The 22848-nt window shown below is 45.2% G+C and overlaps 1 protein-coding gene across 6 annotated transcripts in view; it reads left to right on the top strand.

Moving 5' to 3' along the window:
- The window catches only part of PEX5L (peroxisomal biogenesis factor 5 like), a 307015-nt gene that overhangs the window by 213648 nt on the left and 70519 nt on the right, over window positions 1-22848 (top strand). For 3 of the 6 annotated variants that reach the window (XM_060242566.1, XM_060242563.1, XM_060242564.1), the window contains 2 exons: window positions 9864-9975; window positions 21530-21598. In XM_060242566.1, the coding sequence (XP_060098549.1) occupies window positions 9864-9975; window positions 21530-21598 (181 nt within the window). The remainder of the gene's footprint in view (window positions 1-9863; window positions 9976-21529; window positions 21599-22848) is intronic. The other 3 variants (XM_060242567.1, XM_060242565.1, XM_060242568.1) reach the window with 1 other exon arrangement.

The following is a 22848-nucleotide window of genomic DNA, read 5'->3' as shown; positions in this document are numbered from 1 at the left end:
TACCTAGAGATCACATTAGGGGATTCAATCTCAAAATTGGCAGATTCTGCAATTGGGTTAAATTAGACATAATATGCAACATTTAGGTAATATCGTTGTTACAGATAGGAAAGGAGGACTGGAATGTGTAAACGCAGGACTATTAACTTTGTATGGGAGGGGAGGCACTGGGACCTGTGCTGATAATGTCTGATCACCTGGCAGTTGCAAAATCTATACATGTCTTCTAGCTTCTGAGCATTTAGCAGAAACTGTTCATAGTTCTTTCCATCAAGCATGAGAACTAGAAACTCGCTGTTTTCAACATCTAACCAAGGATTCTCTTTGATGATTTTTGCTCTATCTATAAAATGCAATCTGCAGTTCCTGCAGCCTTTATTTGACTTGGGGCTGTGCAGGGAAGAGAGAGAGAGTGCACACACAAGAGAGAGTGTATGTAACCCTTCAGATGCCAAATAGTGCAATTCAAATCAGATTTATACCCTTGTGAGACAGTTGACTTCAGTGGATTCACAAGGGTGTAATTCTGTTTAGGATTGCATTGCCAGTCTCATCAAAATCAGCTCATTCCCCAGTACTCTCCTATTAACATTTTTAAAGAAGAAAAGTCACCATTTAAAAGGACATGGGTTTCTTTCTTTAAAATGCTAATGCCAGAGTAGGAGAGAGCCCATCTCAAATAGCAAAACTAAGTGGAAATGGAAAGCTTTCCCCTTTTATACCATTGAGAGCCAGTTTGGTGTAGCGGTGAAGTGTGCGGACTCTTATCTGGGAGAACCGGGTTTGATTCCCCACTCCTCCACTTACAGCTGCTGGAATGGCCTTGGGTTAGCCATAGCTATCACAGGCGTTGTCCTTGAAAGGGCAGCTGCTGTGAGAGCCCTCTCAGCCCCACCCACCTCAGAGGGTGTCTGTTGTGGGGGAAGAAGATAGAGGAGGTTGTAAGCTGTTCTCTGATTCAGAGAGAAGGGCGGGGTATAAATCTGCAGTTTCCATTCCGTGGAAAGACTGAGACCTGCGATCTTTATCTTCTTCTGTCTAAGGCCTCAGAAAAAGCATATTACTAGACATCCTCACAAAGTCTACCAACAGTTTCTCCTACAGAAAACCCATTGAAATGCGGTCAACTCTGAGCATTGTGGTGTGTTTTGTCTTTAATGTCAGTGGCGCTTTAATGTCAGTGGTGCTTCAACAGGAGAACTTCACAGTGGATTGTGCTGACAGACTCCATTACCTTCCGTACAATCAGGAAGAGAACAAATGTAGTTTTATAGAAGATCAAAGAACAAAACCAGAAACATTTTAAAGCAAGTTAAAGATAAATGTCACCCAATGGTCAGGATTGCTTTCAGATGTGATACAGATCGCAATCAGAGCAAATAAGCTAGGCCAGAGGGAATGGGTTTTTATTCTCATGTCTGGCTTGCTGATTACCGTCCAGAAACTAATATTTTCCCACTTGGACTGCAGCTTGAAATCAGATTGGTTGTCTTCCGCGCTGGAATCTGTCTGGTAAAACATTTTCAAAACTGTCTACAGACACCTTGCAACACACACAAAAAAATATTTTACAGATATACTTTCTCTCCCAGCATTAGTTGCTCCGAAGATTTTAAGCTGCATAAAAAAAAAAAAAAATTATGCCAGCAAGCAACCTTCTTTTCTGGCGATGCAAATTTGAAAGTTACATCAGTTATCCTTATGCATAAATGCAATTCCAGGGCACGGTCCTATTACAATTGGGGAAAACAGGCCACTCTTACAGGCAGAGAGGATTTTGCTATCGGAGAAGCAAAAGGCTACATAAAATAGCATTTTAAAAAGAATACTTTCCAGCCATACGTGACAGTTCTTCAATACATCAGAAGTCACAGATTTGCCATTCTGAATTCCTCAACAATATAAACACCGTTCCCTCAGGATAGTGTGGAGAGAAGGCAGGGCTGGAAATGAGCAAGAAGTTCTTTCCTCCAAAAGATATCTTATGTATTTATCCTGCCTCTCCTTCAAAGAGATCTGGGTAGTACACGTGGTTCTCCCCTCCTCCATTTTATCAGCAACCCAGAGAGGTAGATAAGCCTGAAAGAGCGTGAAATTGGCCTAAAGCTACAAAGTCAGCATCATTTCAGGTGGACAGCCAGGTTAGTCTGACGCAGAAGAGCAAGATTTGAGTCCAGTTGCACCTTAAAGACCAAGAAGGGTATAGGTTTCGGCAAGTCAAAGCTCCCTTTGTCATTGTGAACACTGCAGGTTTGAGCCCAGGGCTCCCCACACCTAGCCCACAAGCTCTATCCACTATAAAGGTAAAGCTAGTCCCCTGTGCAAGCATTAAATCGTTATTCATTTAGGGAGGGATGGTGGCTCAGTGGTAGAGCATCTGCTTGATAAGCAAAAGGTCCCAAGTTCAGTCCCCGGCATCTCCAACTAAAAAGGGTCCAGGCAAGTAGGCATGAAAAACCTCAGCTTGAGACCTTGGAGAGCCGCTGCCAGTCTGAGTAGACAATACTGACTTTGATGGACAGAGGGTCTGATTCAGTATAAGGCAGCTTCATATGTACCAACCTGTGGGGTGATGTCACATCACAACATTTTCTCGGCAGACTTTTTGTTACTGGATGGTTTGCCATTGCCTTCCCCAGTCATCTACACTTTACATCCAGCAAGCTGGGTACTCATTTTACCAATCTCAGAAGGATAGAAGGCTTGAGCTGGTCAATCTTGAGCTGGCTATGTAAATCTAGCTTCCACCAGGATCGAACTCAGGGCATGAGCAGAGCTTGGACTGCAGTACAGCAGCTTACCGCTCTGCCACAGGGCTCCCTTCTATCCACTATACATCTTTGAAAACCAGTGCAATAGATACCAGTCCCTTTTTGGTCAGGCTTGTGGTAATTTTGTAGTAATTTAGAAACTTATTTGACTTGATGCTACAGTAGAACACAAAGGATCCACATGATGGGCAATTAGGTCAGTGTTGTGACACGACTTTCAACATTCTGAAAAATCTGTTGTCTATCTTCTCTTTATGATTCTTATACGAGAACAGTGGAGAGAAAAGAGATTTTTATTATGAACTATATCCTAGGGGGCAGTATTACAGTTCTCACAACATTAAAATTTTAAATTTTAAATAATTTTAAATATTTTATAATTTTAAATGTATTAATTAATTTTAACTGTTTTATGCTTAAATGTTATTACGTGGAATTTTATGCTGTGAGCCGCCCTGAGCCACTTGTTGGGAAGGGCGGGATATAAATTAATAAAAAATAAAATAAATAAAAAAACATAAGAGAAGCCATGTTAGATCAGGCCAGTGGCCCATCCAGTTCAACACTATGTCACACAGTGGCCAAAAAACAAACAGTGCCATCAGGAGGTCCACCAGTGGGGCCAGGACACCAGAAGCCCTCCCAGTGTTGCTCTTGGAATGCCTACATCCTGGACAAGGAGGCCAAAGTCTCACCCAGTTGCAACAGATAGTTCCTGAACATGAAGGTTCCATTTAATCATTGTAGCTAATAGATGTTGATGGACCTGTGAATTTGTCTGCTCTGTTACTAAAACTACTTTAAAGTCTTCATGAAGATCAGTTCAGGTGGATAGCCATGTTTGTCTGAAGTGAAAGAACAAAGCTTGAGTCCAGTGGCACCTTCAAGACCAACAAAGTTTAATTCTGTTTCCTGTTTTTGTTCTGATTTCTCTGAAGAAGTGTGCATGCACGCAAAAGCTTATAACCAGAATTAAACTTCATTGGTCTTAAAGGTGCCACTGGACTCAGACTTTGTTCTAAGCCTTAAGGCATTTGAAGAAAAACATGATGGCACTAGTTGTAAAAGCTTGAGAGCCTGCATGGTGTAGTGGTCAGGCTGGGAAATCTGGGAAAACCCAGGTTCAAATGTGCCATGGAAGCTTGTCAATGACCTTGGGCCAGTCATACCCTCTCAGCCTAACCTACCTCACAGGGTTGTTGTGAGGATAAAATGGAGTAGGGAAGAATGTGGTAATCCGCTTTGGGTCCCCACTGCAGAAAAAATAAGCTTCTCTCATTTCTTTGAAGGAAGGACCCATGCTTCTACATGGCTGTCCTACCATTGCTATGAGTAGGGAAACTCCTGTAGATGGAACTGGATTTGGACAATCATTTTAAGCTCTGTTGCGAAGCATCCTCAAAAGTGCAAGTGAGCACATCATGGATTCCTAGCAGTTGTATCTTCTTAGGAGTGAGTCATTTATTACTACTGCAGTGCAGGTGCTTCTGTGCCAGTAACGTTTGAATGACAATACTGTGACAGGGTGGATTGTGTGGGGTGTTCCCCCAAGCACCCCACCATATCTCCATGGCTGGAGCGACCATTTTGTCACAGTGTGCAGATGAAAGAGTAGATACTCCTTTTTCTTTTTTCACTAGTGGTCTCAGTCTTAGGAACCATCAGGGCTTTTTTGTAGCAGGAACTCCTTTGCATATTAGGCCATACCCACCGGATGTAGCCAATCTTCCTGGAGCTTTCAAGGCTCATATTACAAGGCTACAAAAAAAGCCCTGGGAACCATTCACATAACACTCCCCTTTCCCCTGGTCAGGGCATTATCTCATGGTCATTCTGTTTTTCTGATTTTTTAAAAAATGTTTTGCAAAACTCTTAAGCCTAGTGTCTTCTAAGGTCATAAAGCATGGCAAAATTCTCAGGCATGCGCATTGAGAAAATGATATGAAGCAGAGCACTCACCCCTAAGAAGATGCCTGAAATGCCACCACCATGCAGTTCCCCAGCTTGCACTGTTGCCACAACACTTTCTTCTGTGGAAACCCCATTGCAGGAATTGTCACAGGAAGCATTGCAAATCACCTTGGGAATAATTGATTATCTGGATAGAGAGAAAATATATTGTGTTAAAAGCATGCAAGGGTTAGGGACTTAGAATCCTCCGAGTTCCTCTTGAAGTTCTTGTTTTCCATGGGTGGGCATGTTCACACATGCCTCAGATGACCTCATGATGGAACAGAGTCTGCTGTTCCTAACCACTGCACCACTCAGCTATCCCAAGTAGAACAGTAACTCTCACCTATTCTAAATGTGACCATGAGCACAGATTTAAAAGGTAAAGGTAGTCCCTTGTGTAAGCACCGAGTCATCACTGATTCATGAGGTGACATCACATCACAACGTTTTCTTGGCAGACTTGTCTTCAGTATTCTGCTCCTAACCTACCATTCATCAAAAGTGTGCATATTGTTTACCAGTCCTCCACCCCAAATTACCACTGTCTGAATACCCAAAATTACCTTCTTACCCTGAAAGCGAACACTCCCAAAGTACCCTGCTTTTCTTCTGCCCTCTACAGTTAAGGACTTACCTCAGCCATGTTTTCTTTTTCCACTCTGAGAACCTCCTTCCCCTTCTACCCTCCTGTCCATCAGTTCAGCTATCTACTCACATGACGGATCTTATCTGACAAAGGAAGGTTTGGTTCTCAAAAGCTCATGCCCCAAAATTTTGTTGATCTCCAAGGTGCTACTGGACTCAGATCTAGCCCCTCTCACCAGGCACTCTTGTTCCTTCATCCAAGGAAGGCCAGAAGTCAAGGGACACTGAAGTCCGCAGCTGAATTTTGCTAGCATTTTAAAGACAAAGAAATACCAAAACAAGTGAGGAAGGGTCAAAAGAGGTTTAACTCTTCTGCCTTTACTGAAAATAACCATCCCACCTGCATTTTGGTTACCCTTGGAAAATAAGACAGATCAATCCCCCCCTTCAAGAACTAAAAATCACAGGAAGGTCAAAAGTTGGTTCAAATTGACAAAACCATATGAGGGGCAGAAGAGTTAATCCCCCCCCCCTTTTCCCCTTCCCCATACTTCTGGAGTTGAATTAGAGCCCTTCATGACGCTGGAAAAAATCTAATCACAGAGAATAAAATAAAAGTTTGGTTTTGGAAGCTTGAGAAGCTGTGTTATCTTCCCTCCCACCACCAAATTTCAGAGGGGAGGGGAAACAGTTCTTTTATTTCAGAGTCAAGTTCAACTATGTTCTCTATTTGCCCAGTAGTCTTTTTCTCCAATTCGTATCTGCCTTTTGCTTTTTTATTGTACATTTTTAGGAGTGAGGAACCTCCCAGATAAACTTACCACTTTAGTTGTCATGACTTTGTTTCCCTGTACCCTAGTTTAGTGAGGATACTAAGAAGTCTCTGTTGGAGTTCCCTTCATAGAACTTCCTGGGGTCTCTTGGGAAGAAGAACTGCTGAATCTCTCTGTCTGTGATGATACAACCAAAAGAAATAACCTTAAAAACAAGGTCATACAGATCTTCCCCCACACCTTTAATATCACGTGCCTTTGAAAATGGAAGAAACAGTTTACCTCAGAAATGGCTCAGCCCTGCTTTGCCAAGGGGATGCAAGTGGCTTTGTATGAACATGTAAATAGAATCCGTTAGCAGCCAGTTGCTAAAATGGTTGTGTCCAAGTTGGCACAAAAAATCCATTCGCAAGCTGCTACTGAAATGGATTACAAAGGCCGTCTGGAAGGGGCCACAATCTCTCAGTCTAATTTACTTTCGAAAGTTGTTGCTGTGAGGATTAAGCAGAGGAGAGGAGGGTATGTGAAAAGCAACTCTGGGTTTCCAGTCAGGGAAGAAAGCAAGATATATATTTTTTTTTAAAGTAATAACTAATATCACAGGATAGGCCAATTCTTGCCAGCTGGTTTATGTTCAGTCCCTGAATGGAGGATCTAAATGAAACAGGTCATAAAACAGAGCCTTGGAGTCGTGGGAATGGCCTGCTGTGCTCACAGTGTGTGATCTGAACTGTACTTTATGCCCTTGAATTCTTCCCTATTTAGCCCATCTATTTTGAAAAAAGCACTGATTCTCCATTGGTGGAGAAATCGCGCAGGAGTCAGAGAGCACCTTAAAGACTGACAGCATTTATTTCAGCATGCGCTTGCGTGATTCAAAGTTGAGCAAGTGAGCTTTGAGTCATGAAAACGCATGCTGAAATAAATTCAGTTAGTTGACTACTGTGCGATTCCCGATGGAATGTGGCTCAAATAGACCGATGAGGGTGAAGATTTTTGTGTGGTGAAAGGGCCAGCATCTGTTTGCGGGAAGGGGGCAGGATGTGTGAGCAGTCCTGGTTCACGGAATTCCCTCATTCCTCGCCTGGATAGCCCAAGCTAGCTTGATCTCATCAGATTTTGGAAGCTAAGCAGGGTCAGCCCTGGTTATTATTTGGATGGGAGACCTCCAAGGAATACCAGGTTTGCTACACAGAGGCAGAAAATGGCAAACCACCTCTGAACACACCTTGAAAATCTTACAGTAGGGGTTTCGAACTCATTTTTTATGAGGGCTGGATCTGACATAAATGAGTCGTTGTCAGGCTGGGCCATGTGTGCCGTAAAACGTAATGCCAGGTAGCCGAGATACAAACTTATAAAGGTCACAGACAAAAATAATTAAAGATGTCTTTTTAAAAAACTAAAATGAAACGTGCTTAAAGTATTAGTAATCTTGCAATATTGTGGTCAGTATCAAAGCAAGCTCTCCCTCCCCGCCCCACTTCCTCCCCAAGAGAGGAGCCTCAGCCAATGGAGAAAACAGAGGCTTTTCTCTGTAGCTCCTGTATGATTGAGAAATCCTGGCAAAGCAAGCTGTGGCACAGAAAGAAGCAAGAAAGAGGGAGAGGGAAGCAGACTTGCTTGCGGGCCTGATAAGAGCCATCCGGGGGCCTGATCCCGCCCACGGGCTGCACGTTAAGACAACCCCTGCCTTACAGGGTAATCACAAGATGGCTGCAACATGATAGCACTTTCCACCAGGGCTGGAATTCTAGCAGGAGCTCCTTTGCATATTAGACCACACACCCTTGATGTAGCCAATCCTCCTGGAGCTTACAAAAAAGAGCCTTGTAAGCTCTAGGAGGATTGGCTACATCAGGGGTGTATGGCCTAATATGCAAAGGAGCTCCTGCTAGAATTCCACCCCTGCTTTCCACCACCAAGCAGGGTGCATCCGTCGCCTCCTGGGCCTGCCCCGCCACTGACTAGGAGGTCCCAACCCAGGTGATGCTGCCATTCACCTCCTTTGTTACTGGTGGCTGGGGGTAAACTGAACTCCTGCACAACATAGAAACACAGCTGGAAGGGTCCCCCAAGGGACACCTATTCCAGCCACCTGCACAATGTAGGAAATTCACAGTTTACCCCTCTCAGTCCCACTGCAATGCCCAGAGGAAGGCAAAAAACCTCCAGGATTCCTGGGCCAATAGTTGAATTGCAGTTATTTGCATGGCTTGCTCCAAGAACCCACCTTTAGTGTAGGTTTGGGGGGGGGCATTACTCTGCACATGTATGGATAGTGGGATAATCCCACACCACTGACCAAAGATGGCGCCTTTCACCAACTTAAGTTGCTTTTCCATTGGAGGATGACTGACTCAGTCTCCTTAGGCTAGAGGATGGTGGATCTACCCATGTATACATCAACCCCATGAAGGACTAGTCAGATTATATGGCTAGGATTCGTCCCGTTTGTGGAGGCTGGTTGGCTCCCTATTCTTCCTCCAGCCCTTGGTCAGGTTTTACCCTGTCCTGGCATTGGCATACCCTGAGGTGAGGCAGATGCCAGAGTTCTTGGCTTCTGGTGGGGCTCACTGCCTCTGATCCCCTACCCAGGCAACCTCCCTTATCACCTGTCTGCATACTGATCCTCCCCCTTTTTTGATCTAATTGTTTCTCTACCTGTGCTCTCAGCCGTTCAGCATCATTGGGGATGTGGATGGTGTGGAAGTGGTTCCCTGCATACACTGGCGAGTGCTGGTTGGGGAAAGGGTATGCGAGTGGTACAGGCAACTGAGCATGGGTTATAGGAGGGGAAGCAAGCAGGAGAAAGATGGTCAGGTAGGTCGGAGCATGCAGATGAAGAAGAGCTATGAGGGGGCACCTTGGTGATAGGCAGTTGAGCCCTGTTTTCAGGTGACCAGTTTGGTGTAGAGAGAGCCAGTTTGGTGTAGTGGTTAAGTGTGCGGACTCTTATCTGGGAGAACTGGGTTTGATTCCCCACTCCTCCACTTGCAGCTGCTGGAATGTCCTTGGGTCAGCCATAGCTATTGCAGGAGTTGTCCTTGAAAGGGCAGCTGCTGTGAGAGACCTCTCAGCCCCACCCACCTCACAGGGTATCTGTTGTGGGGGGAGAAGATAGAGGAGATTGTAAGATGCTCTGAGTCTCTGATTCAGAGAGAAGGGCGGGGTATAAATCTGCAGTCTTCTTCTACTACTACTTCTTTTCCTTGTCAAGCCCTCCCCAACCTGGATTCAAAGGTGGAACAAGTCCTGACCCTACTTACCTCCTGCATCAGTGCCCCTTAGTTGGACTTCTCAACTGGGGTGCTTTGACTTAGGTAGCTGTGCAGCCTTCTCCTATTGGCAGATTGGGTTGCATCCCACTTCTGATATCTCCTCTTGCCTTTTGAGTCAGAGCTGAATCTCTTGGTGCTTTTCCACCTAGACCCCAGGGCATGTTTCATTGCTGACTGAGGACTCAGCAGGCACATAATAACTGTTAGGTCAAAAAGGCAAATGTCCCTATTGGCTACAGAGATGTTAAACCATGCAGTTTAACACGCTCCCAAATCATGTTTAATTTATCTTCGGAAACCTGCATATAAATGTTTTAGCACAGGAAGAAGGAAAATATAGTTCCACATGAAAAACGTAAACTTGTCTGTATGGCTTCCGCTTTTTATCACCTGCCTTCCACCCGATGGCTATATCCATTTTGTTATGTGCTTTTAAAAATGCTTCATGCCCGTTTCAGGAAGTTGACCCCTTTCTCTTCTCTCCCTACCCCTGCCCCTAGCTGGTGAATGAGCAGCAAGAAAGCAGACCCCTCCTGAGCCCTTCCATCGATGACTTTCTCTGCGAAACCAAGTCAGAAGCGATTGCAAGACCCGTGACATCGAACACAGCAGGTAGCGACATTTGTTCCGATTCTGTTGACCAAATTCTATGTTGTCATACATTCCTCTTCACCTTGGCCCCCCCCCCAACTTTCAGAATCCTGCTTTTTCCTTGTTTATTAAAGCAGTTATGTTCCACCTTTCCTCACAGTTCAGAGCAGCTTATGATAACAGTTAAAAACATTTTCAGATGAAGCTGAAATAAAATAGCAACCCTCAAATCTCAAATTTGTATGCTGTGCACACAAATCAGCTCTCCAGATCAGTCCTAGCAGGAAGAGAAAAAAATGGGGTGGGGAGGGGAGTACATTGAAGGAACTAACAAGTACACAGTAACTTTAAATTATTGGACATCCATTGACCCCAGGGCTTTTTTTGTAGCAGGAACTCCTTTGCATATTAGGCCACACACCTCTGATGTAGCCAATCCTCCAAAAGCTTACAGGGCTCTTCTTACAGGGTCTACTGTAAGCAGGGGCGACCCGACACCCCATGGCACCCTAGGCAGACTCACTGCCTGGTGCCCTCCCAAGCGCCCCTGTGCCTCCCCCCCCATGGCTCCACACCTCCCCCCCTCCCTGCCGTGCCTCCTCCTCCTCCCTCCCTTCAGACCCTTCCCCACCCCATGTCAATTTCAGTGCCAGAACCAGCTCTAGCACCGCGTTCCGGCTATCTAAACCCCCCCCCCCTCCCCGGCCAATCACTCAATTGTGGGTAAAACTGCGCCAGGGGCCAGGAGGCACTTACGGTCTGTCAGGACCAGCGTCCTGAAAGCACCACCCTACTGCCGCTGACTCCACCCCTCCCCACTTCCCGCGAATGAGTGATCAGCCAGGAAGGGGGGGCTTTAAATAGCCGGAACTAGAGCCGGTTCCAACATTGAAATTGACATGGGGTGGGAAAGAGTCCAAAGGGAGGGAGGAGGAGGGGGGAGACTCGGAGGAAGAGGCAAAGAGAAGGGAATGGAGGGGTGGGCAGCAGCGGTGGTGGCGGGTGGTGGGTGGGGGAGGCAGGCAGACTAGGTGCTTGGCTGGGGCATCGGGAGGGGGGTGAGGAGCCCAATTTGGCACCCCCACCCTCCTGGCGCCCTAGGCAACCACCTAGTTTGCCTAGTGGTTGAGCCGGCCCTGACTGTAAGCTCTAGGAGGATTGGCTACATCAGGGGTGTGTGGCCTCATATGCAAAGGAGTTCCTGCTACAAAAAAAAAAAGCCCTGATTGACCCTACAAGAGAGGAGAATATTTCTCTCTTCCATACTTTGGACTAGCTTCTCACCACCATATGTTGGTAGCTCTGTAGAAGCAAAGATAGCTCTCCCTTCCCAGTTTTTATCCTCACAACAGCCCTGCGAAGTAGGTTAGAGAACGGGAGAGAATGCTTGGTCCAACATGACCCAACAAGTGTCATGCATTGAACGTGGATTGAAAGTGCATTATTTAGTGTGTGTGATCACAGCCTAAGGTGCCTTCTACTTCAGTGGCTCTTCCTCCAATAGAAAGAACTGCTTGAATTGAAAGCAGCCTCCATAGATTAAAGGAAGGCTTCGGACAAAAGGAGAGGTAGGGTATAAATGTTTCAGTAAGCAAACAAATCAACTGCGCTTGGTGAAATGGTAGGGTAGGATCCACCCCAATACGTGTTACAAACCATGCGACCCGACATGGATTGCAAAAGGAGAGAACAATGACAATAAAAACAGTGACGTGCTCTATGAAGGAGTTCCATTATAGTCTCTGTCACCCTGTGCTTTCGCTTGTGCCGGCATTTCTGCTGGTACAAGGGCACACTGGAAACCACTGATCTTGAGCAAGCAGAAGTACTAGTGGAAGAGGAAATGTGCTCTGCAGCGGAAATTGTCTGTTGCTGATGGAATTTGTTCATAGGATTGATTGATAATAAAAGTGCCCCAAATAAACTGTTAAAAATCACAAGAGACCCAGATTGTCCTGACCTTTCTGTGTAAAATATAACCGTGCATAAGACAGCACAGTGACCATTCAGGACAGTAGCCTTTGGTGCTGATCATTGTTCCCTCTAAGCTGGGTTAGCGTGAGTCAACTCAGTTTTTTAGCCTCCGGTTCAAACATCTTTGTCTCCGCTCAGGCAAAATGGCCCCACAGCAAACTAATTCGTTCAGTAGCTCAGAACTGTAATGCCCGCAGCTCCCAAAGTAGAATTTTTGCTCACAAGACTCCACAGCTTAGAGGGAGCATTAGGTTGACATTGTCGAATCAGAAGCCGCCAAGATGTCTGATCCTTTCTCCTGAGGACTTGACAAGGACGCGAGGTTCCCAAGTCATCACAGGCATTAACTAGCTTAGCAAAACTAAGGCACAAAGCAAAGACATCGGAATTTTGCACAACTACGTCACAGCCAGTACTTCCCGTGCTTTGTGGCTTTAATAAAAGACCCAGTATGTGCATCTGGTGAAATGGCTATTCAAAACTTGTTCATCACATAAAGGTGCCAGTTGGTCTGTCGAGGTCAGTATTGTCTCCCCCGACTGGCACAGGCTTCCCAGGGTCTTGGGCAAAGGTCTCTCGTACCCAGGGCTTTGTTTGAGCAGGAACGCAGTTCCGGATGGCTTTGTGTCAGGAGCTGTGGTCTAATATGCAAATGAGTCCCTGCTGGGCTTTTTCTACAAAAAGCCCTGTGTGAAACAATGGTGATGTCAGGGGGTGCGGCCAAATATGTAAATGAGTTCCTGCTGGACTTTTTCAACAAAAAAAGCACTGTCCGTACCACTTGCTACCTGATAAGTTTAAATGGAGATGCAGGGGACTGAACCTGTGACTTTTTGTATGCAAAGCAGGTGCTCTGCCACTAAACCACAGCTGCTCACCAGGGTACCACATGACAGTTGTTCTATTTGTGCAGCAACACACATGAAGCAACCTTATATGGAATCAGACCCTTAGTCCATAAGAGTCAGTATTGTCTATTCAGGCTGGAGGCAGCTTTCCAGGGTCTCAGACAGAGGTCTTTTGCATCACCTGCTGCTTGATCCATAACTAGAAATGGCAGGAATTGAACCTGTGATCTTCTGCACTGAAGAAGAAGACTGCAGATTTATACCCCACCCTTCTCTCTGAATCAGAGACTCAGAGCAGCTTACAATCTCCTATATCTTCTCCCCCCACAACCCTGTGAGGTGGGTGGGTCTGAGAGGGCTCTCACAGCAGCTGCCCTTTCAAGGACAACTCCTGTGAGAGCTATGGCTGACCCAAGCCCATTCCAGCAGCTGCAAGTGGAGGAGTGGGGAATCAAACCTGGTTTTCCGAGATAAGAGTCCATGCACTTAACCACTACACCAAACTAGCTCTCCAGTTTGCAGAGCAGGGGCTCTCCTCTGGATTTCTCCTCTGGAATCATAGTCTCCCTAGTTTGCTTAAACTGATTAACACCTAGAGTAGGTGAGAAATGACTGATCCATAATTTCCCAGGTGTGTCTGCTGTTGCCATGGCACCTTGTTTTGCTAGCCTCACCTGGGCCTTCATGCCCTTAGATTCCTCATGCTCCTTACTTCCGAAACCACTTAGCTGTTCCTCTCTTCTCTTAAGTTTCCCGGTGGAAAAAAGGCACTTCTAAACGACAACCATTTTCTTGTTTTGAAACAAAGATTCGTCACCAAGATCCCCAGTGGTATGTGTGTGAACTGGGCTCAAAAAGACTTGCAAGAACAGCTAGGTATTTTAGTTTGAGCCAGTTTGATGTATTGATTAAGTGTGCGGGCTGTTATCTGGGAAAACCGGGTTTGATTCTCCACTCCTCCACTTGCAGCTGCTGAAATGGCTTTGGGTCAGCCATAGCCCTCGCAGGAGTTGTCCTTGAGAGGGCAGCTGCTGTAAGAGCTCTCTCAGCCCCACCTACCACACAGGGTGTGTGATGTGGGGGGGTGGGGTTGTTACCGCTCTGAGTCTCTGAGATTTGGAGCGGAGGGCGGGATATAAATCCAATATCTGCTTCTTTTTCTTCAGTGCCTTTTAGCAAAGATTGGTGGAGGCAAATTGATGGCAGGGGAAGTTGTCCTGCTCTAGATGCCTGTGAATTTTAGAGGACTGCTTCATGCCAGCATATGTTTCTCATGAAAGAGCTTTTATCGAAGCAAGATTATGGGCTGAATATGTTATTTGCCCAGCATGCCCAGACAGCTCTTATGATGAACTGAATTTGCTTCTCTATATTAAAATTAATACACAGTAGAAATCAAAGAAGGGCACAGTCCAAACAGACGCAGCCTCAAAGATGATACCGAAGTAAGAGTTGTGATCGCGCACATAATATCAAGGTCTGGCTGAGGGGAGGGGGAAGAATATTTCTTCCAGAAGACCAAGGAAACCTTTGATTCTCATTTAGCCCCACCTGGGAAATATTTACTCATCTGAGCAAGCCGGAATATCAGAGCTGCCTCACAGATGGAAGTTTCTTTCCCATAAGTTAGGACATGGATAATTAACTGCTGTTTCTGGAGAAACAGGTGTTTATATGTTTGATACACTGCCAGCAGCAAAAGCACTATGAAATGTGGGTTTACCGTCAGTCATCTGTGCAGTCCCACCTACCACACAGGGGGGACTGCGCTTGCACAGGCCAGCCACCAGAGGCGCTCTTCCAGCTCGATCTGGTATTTTTAACCTGCCTTGCAAACGCTCACGTACTTTGAGAACCTCCAAAATACTCTGCTGGGGAGGGGCTCTCCTTGGAGTGTTAAAAATGCCAGATTGAGCTGGAAAAGAGCCTCTGGTAGCTGGCTCATGCAAGCACAGTCCCCCACCCACCCATATGTGCCTACATAGAGAGCACCTCGATGAACAACAGTTACAGGCGGGGCTTTTTTTGTAGCAGGAACTTCTTTGCATATTAGGCCACATACCCCTGATGTAGCCAATCCTCTTGGAGCTTACAGCAGGCCCTGTAAGAAGAGCCCTGTAACCTCTTGGAGGATTGGCTACATCGCGGGGGGGGGGGCGGGCATGGCCTAACATGCAAAGAAACTCCTGCTACAAAAAAAGCCCGTAAGTACAACACAGTTTTTCCCCCCTCCATCAAAACCACTGAGCCATCCAATGTAGTATTTGACCCTGGAAGATAGCTGATACCCTGTGCTTTTGGAAAAAAGGAGATGTTATAGTTCCCTCCTTCCTCTGTCAGTCACACCGAGTTTCCAGGAGTCCCAAAGGTCTGGCGGCATCTCGACTGTGACCTTTTTGTTCTTAATAGCTTGTGGATGCTTTTCATGGGCTTGTCAAAATCCTCTTGTGCCGAGTTGGCTAAGCCATGCTGACCCAGATGTTCAAACACTTGGAAATTTAGCAATCAGAAATCTGTAGCATCAGCAGAGCTGGCTGAGAAGACATATAAGGATGTCACTTGAGAGAATTATGTGCCGCTTCATTTATCTAAATGAGACTGGGGTGAAGGAAGGGGTGAAGTCAAATCCACTGTTTGGATATACTGGAAGTCACCTTTCCGGCGTTCCTTTTTTTATTGACACAGATCTTAAAGCCTGTGCCAGCCTGTACTGGTTCTTCTTTGAGAAAGGTGACATACAGGTTGAGAATGTTTCCTGCAGCCTTCCGGTGCTTGCACAGGGGACTACCTTTTCCTTTTTTGTGAGATTAAAACTTAGATTAGGCATTCAGAGTCCCTTGCTCCCTGAATTTAATGGAATCCAATGCTATGGACCCACAGTTAACCCTTTAAAAGTAATTAAAGGTAAAGGTAGTCCCCTGTGCAAGCACCAGTCGTTTCCGACTCTGGGGTGACGTTGCATCATAACTTTTTCACGGCAGGCTTTTCATGGGGTGGTTTGCCATTGCCTTCCCCAGTCGTCTACACTTTCCCCCCAGCAAGCTGGGTACTCATTTTACCGACCTCAGAAGAATGGAAGGCTGAGTCAGCCTTGAGCGGGCTACCTGAACCCAGCTTCCGCTGGGAGCAAACTCAGGTCATGAGCAGAGAGCTCGGACTGCAGTACTGCAGCTTTACCACTGTGTGCCACGGGGCTCTATGTTAAAGTAATTAGCAAGGTCTTAAAATTCACACTCATGGAAATATAATAATTTTTTTTAAATGAAGTATTGTAGTCGTTTTAAAGAGGTCTGGATAAACTACAGCTCTGTTTACCTTGTATGAGACAGATGTGACTCCAAAACCCTAACCATATGAAATTCCAGGACTGTGCCTGTGTCTGCCTTGGGAACTGTCAAGCAGATGTGCTCTGGGAGTTCTGGGTACACTTTAGTTTAGGCTATGAGAGGGAAGGCAGTGGCAAACCACCCCATAAAAAGTTTGCCAAGAAAACATCGTAATGTGATGCCACCCCATGGGTTGGTAACGACTCGGTGCTTGCACAGGGGACTACCTTTACCTTTTTGTGAGAATGAAATTTAGATTAGGCATTTCAGATTTGGACACCATGGCACACAGGGAAAGGGAGTGCAATCCTTTCTTCCTGTGTCTTTTTTTTTTGGTGGGGAGGGGGGCGGGCTGAAATGGGCCTGGGGAATCACTGCTTACCTTCCTAGGGGCTATCTGTATACCAAGAAGTTTCCCCAATGGGGCAAATAGAAGCTCCCTTTGGCCCTTTCAGTTTGGGAAAGCAGCATGGTGAAGAATCTTAAAACCCCTCTCCCTGCTTGCCATACTCCGAATCCAAAACACCTGGAAAACACATCTGCTCTACAATCCCCAGGGTGGACATGGGCAAGTCCTGGGAACAGGCAGAGCCTCAGGGTCAAGCAGAGATGAATCCATTTGCTGCTGATGGAACCCTCACCTTTGAGTTGCAGCTGTTCGTGACTCCCTTATGAGCATATCCATGGCTTTTTTGTAGCAGGAATTCCTTTGCATATTAGACCACACACCCCTGATGTAGCTAGTCCTCCAAGAGCTTACAGTAGGCCCTGTAATAAGAGCCTTGTAAGCTCCAGGAGGATTGGCTACATCCGGTGGGTGTGGCCTAATATGCAAAGGAATTCCTGCTACAAAAAAAGCCCTGAGAATATCTGTATGATATATGCATTTGTTGCACTCACACTGGGCATTTTTTAAGAGGTAGACTCAAGACTTTTTGTTGTAGCAGGAACTCTTTTGCATATTAGGTCACACATCCCTGATGTAGCCAATCCTTCTGTATTAAGAGCCCTGTAAGCTCTTGGAGGATTGGCTACATCAGGGGTGTGTGGCCTAATATGCAAAGGAGTTCCTGCTACAAAAAAAAAGCCCTGGGTAGACTTAAATAGCTGAAGTGTGTACATACAATGTCCTGATCACCTGGATAGCCTAGACTAGCCCAAACACATCAGATCTTGGAGAGCTTATCAGGTTTGGCCCTGCCTTGACTAGTATTTGGGTGGGACACCTCCAAGAAATACCAGGGTTGTGACAGAGAGGCAGGCAATGGCAAACCACCCGTGGACTACTCTTGCCTTGAAAACCCCACGGGGTCCACTGTGACTTGACGGCACTTTCCTCCACCACCTTACATAATATAATGTATGAAACATGCTTTCACTTTGTCTGCAATGTATGCCTCTTTTAAAAACCCTCATAAGCCTTATCCTGTGCATGCTATCTTAAGAGCACATGAAGCTGCCTTATATTGAATCTCACCACCAGTCCATTAGGTCAGTATTGTCTACTCCAGGGGTGGCCAAACTTGCTTAACGTAAGAGCCACATCAGATGTTTGAGAGCTGCAAGACATGAATATCAAATGTTTGAGAGCCACAAGGAAGGAAGGAAGGAAGGAAGGAAGGAAGGAAGGAAGGAAGGAAGGAAGGAAGGAAGGAAGATGAGGGAGGTGGAGGTGGAAAGAAAGCAACGTTAAATGCATTCTCCAAGCTGCTGGCTGACTTGGAGAAATGATTTAAAGAGACAAATGCCTTCTCCAAGCTGACCAGTGGGGGCTTTGAGAGCCACAAAATGTGTGTGAAAGAGCCACATGTGGCTCCCAAGCCACAGTTTGGCCACCCCTGGTCTCAGACTGGCCACAGCTCTCCAGAGTCGCAGGCAGAGGTTTTTCACATCACCGACCACCTAATCTTTTTTTTACTGGAGGTGCTGAAGATTTAATCTGGGACCTTCTGCATGCCAAGGAGATGCTCTGCCACAGAGCCCCTTCCCAGTGAAAGTCCCACTGCTTTCAGCAGGGTGGAGGCAGCCTTAAGTGTTTCCTTCACAACCCTGTGTACACCTTGCGTATAACCTACCCTGTTTACAGCACTCCTCCTGCGATAATCGTGCTGTTCCTTAATTTCATTTTAATTTCATGTGGTTTTTATTTTCAAAAAAACACTCCCTAGCACTCATGCAGACAGATGGGCACTGCTTATGCATTATTTATTTTTCTGGGAGAATATAAATCTTCAAAAAGAAAGTTAACGGAAGTGCTAGAAAAGGTATCTCAGTGTTTTTAAGAGATTGCAAATGGATGGGTGTTTTGGGGAAACAAGCAAGCAGTGTAGAAAAGATTCTGCCCCCTAGTGAAGATTGGTGGGTAGGCTGACACATGCATAGTGATTCTAGTCCAGATATCATGGCTAATGGGAACTTTTCATACCACTAGAATCAATAATTGGGAATATACATTCGCTTTGCATGAAAGTACAGGTGGGAATGTGTATCCATTCCCTCCGGTGTGAATTCAGAACCTCACTGGATTACGCAGGTCCAGATTTGTCACAGAGAGTCCAGATACCTCCATGACTTGACATCCAGCAAGGGGACTGTGACGGACAGCAGGTTTATGCAGGCTTAGAGGCAGGCAGTGCATATGAGCGACAGCTAATAAAACTTACTCTGGTTGGGGGAACTTCTGCTAACTTTCTAGAGGGGACAGTTAGGCAGTTGGTTGAAGCAGTTGAAGAGTGTATGGATCAGAGAATGGTGGCTTTTGAGAGTCTCTAATGAGAGGAGAGACTACACCAGAAACAGAATCTGGTTCAGAGCCAGAGTAGTGTGACCTTGAACCTAGAAGAGGCTCTGGTCCAACAAGTGAAACAGTATCTTTGTAAAAAACAAAGAAACATACATCTTGAGAGGGGACGGTAATTCTCCAGTTCTAAGCTTAAGGTCCCGTATACTAAGACTATTCGTCTGGATGGCAAAGGGTTTAGAGGTAGCCTTGCAGGGCTGTAAACAGGCCAACAGAGTTATTGCTCTTATTGAGAAGAGAATAACTATCTTGCCAGAGGGGAAGTTTAGCCTGAAGAGGAGGCGGCTGAGAGGTGATATGATCACCATCTTCAAGTACTTGAAGGGCTGTCATGAAGAGGATGGTGTGGAATTGTTTTCTGTGGCCTCAGAAGGTAGGACTGGAACCATTGGGTTGAAATTAAATCAAAAGAGTTTCTGGCTCAACATTAGAAAGAACTTCCTGACAGAGGAGCTATTCCTCAGTGGAACAGGCTTCCTCGGGAGGTGGTGGGCTCTCCTTCCTTGGAGGTTTTTGAATAGAGATTAGATGGCCATCTGACAGCAATGAAGATCCTGTGAATTTAGGGGGAAGTGTTTGTGAGTTTCCTGCATTGTGCAGGGGGCTGGACTAGATGACCCTGGAGGTCCCTTCCAACTCTATGTTTCTAGGAACAGGGTTTCTAATAGAGACCCTAGTCTTACAAAAAGGGACAAAGCAGAATGTGATCTCAAGACTGTACAATTAACTCATGTGACGTTTATAAGAAAACATAAGTAACAACCAAGCAGTGTTCCCTCTAAGCTGAGTTAACATGAGCTAGCTCACAGATTTTTAGCCTCCCGCTCATAGATTTTTGTCTTAGCTCAGGAAGGATAATCCCAGAGCAGTCGCTCACAACTTTAATGCCAGTCTACTTTTAATACAAAGTAGAATTTTTGCTCACAAGACTCTGCAGCTTAGAAGGAACATTGCTCATGCCCCAAAATGCTTTTGGGTCTGCAAGGCGCTTGCTGGACTTGAATCCACACGGGAGAAAAGGGCAGAATAGCAGTGTTCCCTCTAAGCTGAGTTAGCGTGAGCTAGCTCACAGATTTTTAGCCTCCAGCTCACACATTTTTGTCTTAGCTCAGGTAGGATGACCCCAGAGCACAATAATTTGCAGTAGCTCACAACTTTAATGCCAGTAGCTCACAACTTAATACCAGTAGCTCACAAAGCAGAATTTTTCTCACAAGGCTCTGCAGCTTAGAGGGGACACTGCAACCAAGTAACAACTAAGAGTCAACATTAATACATCTGCCATACTTTTAGTGAAGGCCTTAAACTATTTTAAGTAGAAAACAGTCTCTGGTGAAGCTAGCATCCTCAAATGCAATTCTGTGTTTAGTTTTAGCTTATTGCCTACCTAACCCAACTCCCAATGCCTGTGAATATACAGATTCCCTTGCTTGCCATTATATTCAAGTAAATCAAATATTTGTTTAAATCTTTACCTGTGCCTATTGTGCCATTTCTACACAGGCAATAGAGTTGTGCTGTATTAAATGATTCCACAAAGTTACTTAGATAAATTATTAGGGACCGTGGTCTATACTACTGCGTTCCGCTGCGGTACTACTGAAACAAGGATCCTACTGTGTATTTTTTGTATCACTTATGTTAAGACTTACACTTTGCTTTAGTTCTGTTTTTAGCTTTCTGATTGGTTTTACAACCCTAATCCTATCGTACTGCTCAGGGATGGAATACTAGCAGGAGCTCCTTTGCATATTAGGCCACACACCCCTGACGTAGCCAATCCTCCAAGAGCTTACGAGGTTCTTTTTTGTAAACTCTTAGAGGATTGGCTACATTGGGGTGCGTGGCTTAATATGCAAAGGAGCTCCTGCTAGAATTCCACCCCTGGTACTGCTTATTGAATACCCCATCTCTATTGATTGTATTGACTCTCTCTGTGTAATCCACCTTGAGTCCAAGTGAGAAAGGCAGGCTAGAAATGATTTAAATAAATAAATGACAACACTGCTCTTAGATCAAAATAAACTTTTTTAAATGTTAAAATTAAAATTTGGGTTTTGTTTTTTTTTTTAAATGACCCAGTAAAGATGATTAACTTTGCAGTTTGGCAGCTAGAAGGGAAAAAGTTGTTCCGATTGGTTCAAATTATTACACAAGGCCCCAATCCTGTATATGTTTGCTGGAAATTGGGTTCCATGGAATTCAGGAGACAAAACTGTGCAGCACTGTAGGGGGTTATGCTAGTTTAAGTCCATTGATTTCAATGGGCTTTAGACTATAGGAACTCTGCCGAGGAGCAGGGTTTTCTGGCAAAAGAAGGGGCCGGAACTCTCAAGAGGGAAATGAAGGAGAAACACACCAGGTGCCTCTCATGAACCTTTAAACAGTTTCCTGAGAACTTTACATGTTCATCTTCTGCCATGTGTGTCAGCTCTCTGTGGATCTCTCTCATGTGGTTGTTTGTTTAGATGTTTCTACTCTTGCTGTTTTTCCTTCCCCTGTGGGCTGTGTTGGTCCGGTCTGTCCTCTTCTCCTGTCAGTCTCAGTCCGTTCAGCCCCTCCTCTGTAAGTTTCAACCCTTTCCTCAATTCACACAATCTCCTTTCTTCCCCTCTCCGATTTTTAAGGAGCTCTGTGCCAGCTTAAGGGCAGGGAACAGAGGGAAGCAGTTTTCCCACACTTCATCAGAAACCGTGGTAGGTAAAGAATACACAATAATAATAATAATGCATCCCATTCAAGATGGAGGGTACTCTGAGAGAGAATCAAAGACCCATGGGTATTTCAGCTACAGCTTTTAAAATAAATATCAAACATAGGCTGGCATTTATTTAAACACCATTACCACACAAAAATAAGCAGATCCAGGTCTTTTTTTGTACCTCCCCGATGTAGCCAATCCTTTTGGAACTTTCAATGGGCCCTGTAAGAAGAGACCTGTAAGCTCTTGGAGGATTGGCTACATAAGAGAGGTGTGGCCTAATATGCAAAGGAGTTCCTGCTACAAAAAAAAAGACCTGAGCAGATCCACATATTTGTCTGAAGGTGTAAAGGGGATCTTGCTTCCCAGGAAGTATGTTTAGGGTTGGCAACCTGAGACCCTGATCCAGGTGTAGTTGCATGCAGCTAATTCTGTGGCTGTGATGCAAAAAACCACATCACCACATCGACTGCCTCTCTGTGCACAGATTCCCCCTTTACCAACTCGGCAATTCGTAGCCGACGAATAAGAGAGGGGGAATGATAGTTATGAACTGTAGGATTTATTAGGCGCACATATAAATAATAACGTGAAAATTGCCTGAAACAGAGTAGAACTAAAGGAAAAGCTCCAGCCAAAGCTAAGCATTTTTGGGTTTCATTGGTTTGGTTGTTGACTTTGAATTCTATGACACTGTTTTGTCTCACTTTTCCAGGTGCTGTGGCGTTCACTTCTGCTGCCACTAGCATTTCTGCTTGCGCAAGAGCTGTTTGAGACATTTGGTCTTGTGCAAGCAGAAGTGATAGAGGCAGGGGGAGTGAGCACTGTAGCTCAGGACAGCCTTTGCAATGTCCAGAGAGAAATTTGAAGGTAACAGGGCCCTAGGATCCAAGCCACAGTTTTCAGTAGGGAAGTTAAGTGTGTACTTCAAGCCCATCTGCTGAAATGAACAGGGCTTCAAAGAGGTCAACTTTGTTTGGATTGCATCTGGAGTTTTCTTGGCGTTCTATGTTTAATGAACAAAGCATACATTAAAGCATAAGTCATAACAGCTTCTGAGTCACATGAAAAATGTATGTCAACTCAAACTTCAAGACTCAGTAATTTTAGCATTAGTGCTGGCTGATTATCTCTATCTGTATTCCTAATTAATTGACATCCCAAAACAATATGCAGAAATGGAAGATTTAATTAAAAGTTCACAGTAGTTTTTGTTTTCATGTAGGGGTGTAATAAATGCATCTT

This window comes from Heteronotia binoei, chromosome 6 (genome assembly GCF_032191835.1).
Source record: "Heteronotia binoei isolate CCM8104 ecotype False Entrance Well chromosome 6, APGP_CSIRO_Hbin_v1, whole genome shotgun sequence".
Lineage (NCBI taxonomy): Eukaryota > Metazoa > Chordata > Lepidosauria > Squamata > Gekkonidae > Heteronotia > Heteronotia binoei.
This window is presented reverse-complemented; position numbering and strand designations above follow the sequence as displayed.